The following is a 6,838-nucleotide window of genomic DNA, read 5'->3' as shown; positions in this document are numbered from 1 at the left end:
ATAAATCCTTTTACAAGGTGGACCTAACAATCCGTATTGCTCCTAATAGTGTAGATCATCAGAAGTGATTAGTGTAAGCCTTAATCAACCAACTTTATACTACATTACTAAAGCTTGTGGGTATCATCCCCACCCTAGTTTTACTTTCTATTTGGAAGGTTTCTAGGTCGCCATGTCTTGTTTCAAAGTGTTGTGAATATTTTAATGCTTTCAGTTTTTCATGCATTCAATTAGATTAGAATACATATGAAGGATTAATTGGTGAATTAAGAATAAGTTTTATTGGTGTGAGGTTTAAATATGGTTAATCTCAATAGAACATAATAAGGGCCATGATAATGAAATACATGTTAGTAAGAAATTTGAAAAGTGCATACCAAAATTCTATACTAAAGTGATCTAGTTTTGTTGTAGTCTTATACCCTATACTCAATCACAAGGTGATGATTAATGTCATCCAATATATCATAAATTATCTATAAATTAGAATAAAACATCATACACAAAAAATATTTTAGAATTATTAGTTATTTGTATTAATGTATCGAGAGACATTCATTACATTTATTATTCATCCTTACATCATATATAATCTTCTTCTTCAATCATATTTTACTCTTAAAAAATTACATCATATTTTGGTGGATATATATCACTATCTATTTATAGTTACAATAACAAACATGAATCTTAGATAAGATCATTGAAATATATTCTATCTTCCCAAGATCACATTTTGGACAAGTTTATATACTCCATTTTTTGTCCAACAATAAGCTTCATGGATGGGAAAAATCTTGAGCCATGGTCCTGTCTTCCAAACTTGCAAGTGACTGTTGTGGTTGATAATATATCATTCCTTGTATTTGGACATCATTGATAGCGTTGACTACATGTAATGAGCTCACATAAATGGTACTATTTTTATACCTTATTCATGTGCTAATACATGGATTATGAACTTACACATATGAAGAGTACTATGAAATTATATTATTTGAAGTTATTTCTTTATTGCCAATATTAATGGAAATTAAAGGTTTTATTTATTTTCATCTTATAATTTAAGGATAAGCTACCTTGCACTTAAGTATGTAATAGCTCACCCTTTCATCCCAACTTTATGCAAGATTAGTGTACAAATACTTTTATTAATAGTATACTTAGAATGAATTAAATATCCTTAATAATGGATCATGTATCATGATCATAATATTGAGTAGCAAAAAAAAATAAAAAAAGATATAAAATACAAAATAAAATGCCTAAGACCAAATATAGATTAAAGATTATATCTTATACAAAAGTATACCATTCAGATATTCAATTATTTTTTATTAAAGGCAAAATAGGTTTTGAGGGGATCCAAAACTCTATTGCAAAAAGGTACATAAAGATGTTCAAAGAGAGTCCCAAAATGAAACTATGTATTAAACCGATAACACCAACATTAAAATAAAATAAAAACCAACATAAAAAATAGACAAAAACCAACACCTAGACCCTAAAAGAGGTAGCCAATAGAGAAACTAGATACATTAGAGCATCTTTTTGATGCAAGCCACCATGCCCTCCTTAAGCCTTAATAGGCTACACACGTAAGACTTGATATCAAGGAGAGCCCAAGTAACATCAATGGCCAACGTCCTCATCATCACTTGAGTCCATACCTACCCACTCACATTGCTAGCTTCCACATCAAGACTCAAAGGAGAATAGAACTAGCTTCCAACATACCAAGCACTTTGTTGAGGCATATCATCCAAGGACCAAGAATTTTATGAATATTCTAGTTAATGTTCATCATACTAATTTCCATGCTCCCCATTCTCTCCATCAATTCAATGACCTTCTCTAGTCCACCATCATCAATATTATCCTCCACATTCTTACTATTATGAAAATGGTTATGGATGTCATCAAATTTGGCCACTAAGGCCTTGCACTTTAGATGTAAAGATTTAAATATTCAATTGTTACATTATAAAAGTGATTCAAAATTTAAAAAATAAATTTATTTTATCACTCCTTAACAAAAAAATGTGACATAATAGAAGATAGAAATGTCTAAAATATTCATAAGCCAAACAAAGAATATGTGTTATTGGTAAAAGTTATTATCTAGACAACATTTACTTTGGGTCAGTATGTATGCCTATGCCCATCATACATAAATCCATATCAATTATGGTCAGTGATTAGAAAGGTCAAAATATTACTTATTTTTAATAAATGTGAACCATTGTATTGAATAGTATCACCATCCATATAACAAGTTAAATAGTCAATTTCCTAATAAAGGATAAAATTCAAATAATAATTTCATTCTATAAAATTATGTGATATAATTGAAGATACCACTATCATTAAAATGTTGGTAAAATCAAGAAAAGCTTACAAATCATTAGAAAAAAGTAAATATCTAGACAAAATGCACTTAGGACCACCAAATGTCTATATATGACCAGAATAAATGGATCCATATCATGTATGACCATTTGTAAGAAAGATAAAAATATTACTATGTTTAAGTAGATGCAAACCATTACACTAAATAGTATCACCACCATACAAGTTAATTAATTGGTATACTAATAAAATTTAAACTCAAACAATACATTAATCCCACAAAAAATGTAATATAATATGAAATAACACAATCTTTAAAATATTCACAAATCAAACAAAGCATATGTGTCATTGGTAATATTTATTTCCTAAAAAGAATACAATTCAAATGACTAAATGCCTATATATATCCATCATACATGTTCCCATCTAAGAAAGGTGAAAATATTACTTATGTTTAAATAAATGTGAACCATGCCATTAAATAATATCACCATCCATATAACATGTTAATTAATTAATATACTAATAAAAGATAAACTCAAATAATAACTTAACGAGTCATAGATTATGTGATATGATAAAAGATAACTCAATCTTTTAAATATTTACAAACCAAACAAAGTATGTATTATGTGTCATTGGTAAAAATTATATCTAGATAAAATGTAATTAGGACCACCAAATGTCTATTTAAGTCTATTGTACATGGGTTCATCTAATGCATAACCAATTATAATAAACATCAAAATATCACTCATGTTTAAATAAATGCAAACAATTTCATTCAATAACATCATCATGCATGCAACAAAACTATCTTATTCACATAATATATAAATCATACATTCAAATTGAAACGATCCCTATGACATTCAAATGTTTTTCATATATGAACCCATATTGTGAACGATTATTTAAACAAAAGTCAAAATATTACTTATTTTTAAATAAATGGGGATCATTGCATCAAATAGCACATACCATCATCCACAAATAAAAATATTTAATTGACCTATTCAAGTCATAGATCCCATAAAAACTATTTTTTCAGTACACTTTTAGATATTTTTTCAATATACTTTTTTAAAGAAAAGTTTCTTCATGAGAAGAAACAAACCAATAGGATAACAATTATCAACCCTATGATGAAGCAATACCATACACCACCCAATTTCTCATACTTCAACATAGAGTTATACATCCTAAAGACTAATTGTAAACCATAGCTTTATTCTTTCTCTTACATTGAGACATCCTATAAGTAGGATGTATGTGTCAAACAAATAGAACTTGCTATTATAGAAATTTCAACTATAAAAATAGATATGAGTACATTCAATTATCTTTAGTGTATTTAAAGAAGAGTTTACCCAGTCTAGTTATATCTCTCCCAACCATTACAATATGTATTTAGAGAAGACTTTACCTAGTCTAGTTACATCTCAACCAAACCATCTTACAATAGAAGGCCCACGTACTTGGTACCACGGCATGATTGATTTAGAAATAGATGGCTAGGGACCCCCCACAATGGGAATCTAAGACAATTTCTCACCCCCTCTTGTAGTTTTTTGCCGCGTGCTTTTATTCTCTTATCACCCATCCAACATAGAAATGTGACGTTATATAAAGGCAGAGGTGCCCAATGCCCATATTCATGCACTCCAGTTGTTGTCCTCACAAAAATGAATAAGTCAATAATGTCGGCAAAGATCTTCCTGGGCTTACAAGTTACAGCAAGAAGCCAGGCATCTTCCCATATAAATAATGGCACACTCTACAGCCGCCATGTAAGAAAATAATACCAAGTTACCAACTCCTCATGATGTCATTCATGACGCCCACCACCTTCAATTATCATTAGAAACCTTCAAACAGCCAAAGAAATCCAGTTTCGTGGGAATCAATCATCTACACTTATGACAAAAACTTTACTCTCGCCCTTGTAATACTTTATGCTTCTTTGTCACCCTTTTCCTTTATCCTCTTCACTTTGTTTTTAATTCATGGGTTTCTTGTGGGTTAGGTAGACCAATTCGCAGCTGTTGTATATATAAAGAATGCATGTGATTTGGGTTTTACCCAATTTGTTTCAATAATGGCGGCGCCTGCAGGAAGTATGGGACTTCTAGCAGTTATTATGGTCTCTGGTGGAGTAGCACTTCTTGTTTGTGGACGTCATAAGCTGTTGGAGCTCACCATTCTATCTAATTCTTCTTCTTCTTCTCCTTCAGGTAAACTTTATGAATGAAATGATAAGGAATATAGATTTCAAAGAGTACCCAAATCTTGTTATGCTAAAATATAAGATAATAATGTCTCAGTTTAGTCGAGAAGTGCAAATCCAAGTGAAAAACGTTTTACACAACAAACCCAACAAACGAAAGATTACCACAAAGAAGATGAGAGACGGAGAAATATACATGTTTTAGCTGAATTTCAGGTTTCTTTTTCTCATGTTTTGTTTTTCCATTGGCAGGGGAGAACTTGGGGAAGAAGAAGAGAAAGAAGAAGAAGAAGGTTCATTTTGCTGAGGAATTGGAGGAGTGTTTTGGAGAAAAGCAAGGTGATGATAGAGAGGTGAAAGAAGAATGTAGAAGAAGAGATTGTGCAAAATTTGGAGGCCCAGCTGAAGAAAAGAGGGCAATTGGTGGGAAGAACATTCCTGCCAACAGAATTGCTCTTTACAATGGAATGCTTAGATATCGTATGAACCAGGCATCTTTGTACAGGTAGGAGATGGTTTTAATGGTTTCTTGTGAATCTTTGCCCATGTAAATTGAGTCTTAGAGTTCAAGAATGACAGGCCATATGAGTGTTGTACAAATATAGGAAAAGTGCAAGAGCTCAAGAATGTAAATCTATGTGAGAGTTCAAGATTGTAAAGCCATGTGAGAGTTCTCTTGAAGAGTTTAAGAATGTAAATCCATGTAAGAGATCAAGAGACTTACTGTACTGACATAAAAAAGGTTGAGAATTGTAACTTGTAGATTAAAAGTATAGCACAACAATGCTGTATAAAGTTGCAGTACATCTGTCAGATTTTGTCCATCACGATGTTTATATATATATATATATGAAATCTGTGGAAATTTATAAAATTTGGCCCTATTAATTGACACGAAGTTGGAGAAATCATTAGAAGAGATTCTACTGAAAGAAAATTGTGAGAATTTACAGAGAGAAAAGTTTGAAGATTTTTTTATGTATTCTTTTGCATTAATAAAGGACTTACATCCTTTAGTCAATTGTTACAAAAACATGATGATCAAGAAGTAAGAAATGAAAAAATAAGACTGAGGTATATGAAGCACAAGATTGAAGTTAAAATTTGGTTTTGAAATTTGTTGTTTGAATATAATATTTCTGTTGCAAAAATAGTTTTGGATTTATTACTGTTCCCATTTCCTGTCAGCTGATTGTTTTCGTGCTTTATCTTTTGTTTTAGCTTTGCTACTTTTCGATGCCACGCTGCCTTTTGTGCTCATCATTTCAAAACCTTTCTCATATAATAAAAAATATGCTTTTTATTTGTATAATTTTTTATCTCTTATATTGTAAGATTGAGACCCACTTCTATTTTATTTAATATAAACATCAAAATTCCCACCTATCTATTGTTGACCAATTAAAATTTACCTTCTATAATGATCATAGTATATCAAACACTAGTTATTATTAAGAATTATAAGGACGACTTCTTGAATTCTAGTTAATTTTTAATTATCATTGAATTAGATTTGACCATTTCAATTGGAGTTGGGGTCTATAAATCTGGCTTTCTAATAGATACAATAGACTTTGTCTTTCTCTATTATTTCATAAAAGACAAACAGTGTATTGCTTAAAATGTATTATGTCTATAAAAAGACAATTTTTTTTGTAAAATTGTATGTCTTGTCTTCAAGATTTTTGGTTTACATTCTTCTAACTAGTTTATTCCTTGATTTTTCTAGGCCACATGATGTAAAACATGTTCGATTATATGTGTTGAGTTTGTACAAAAGGTTCTGTCTTTTCAATAGAAATATCATATTGATGGGTAGTATCTTAAAGAGTTTTTATTTTAAAAAATTGGATTTTTTTTAAGCCATGTGCGTTAATATTGATGTTGTTATTATCTTTTCTAATGATTGAATATTATTATTTTAAGCTAATTATTTAAAAGAAAAATCTATGATTCTGCATTTGTTTGTTGTTTAAATAAACCATATGATCTTGTATGTAGTGTAGTGCCTCTCATGTATTCTATTCCATCATTATTATGAATGAAGAGGTACTCTGATAGATTTTCATGTGTATTTGCATGCTGAGATGCTTCAATGATTGTACATTATTTTGATTACCAGTATCATAGATGCTAGATGTTAGATGTGTTACTATTTAGTTTGATCATGTTTGCATGATGATGTTGGTGACATGACATGATGCCTTATAAAAATGTCTGGTTTAGTTTTTATTTGGACATGGATTATGAATTCTGAGC

General features: G+C 30.2%; 1 protein-coding gene across 1 annotated transcript; it reads left to right on the top strand.

The window, feature by feature from the left end:
- Positions 1-4,328: 4,328 nt before the first annotated feature.
- On the top strand, positions 4,329-5,453 carry LOC149552801 (uncharacterized). Its single transcript, XM_089788337.1, has 2 exons — positions 4,329-4,586; positions 4,832-5,453. The coding sequence occupies exons 1-2, from the start codon at positions 4,451-4,453 to the stop codon at positions 5,086-5,088; spliced, it is 393 nt and encodes a 130-aa protein (XP_089644463.1). The 5' UTR covers positions 4,329-4,450; the 3' UTR covers positions 5,089-5,453.
- The last annotated feature ends 1,385 nt before the right edge of the window (positions 5,454-6,838 follow it).

Source organism: Cupressus sempervirens, chromosome 6 (assembly GCF_028749045.1).
Source record: "Cupressus sempervirens isolate cs-2001-9-10 chromosome 6, ASM2874904v1, whole genome shotgun sequence".
NCBI lineage: Eukaryota > Viridiplantae > Streptophyta > Pinopsida > Cupressales > Cupressaceae > Cupressus > Cupressus sempervirens.
This window is presented reverse-complemented; position numbering and strand designations above follow the sequence as displayed.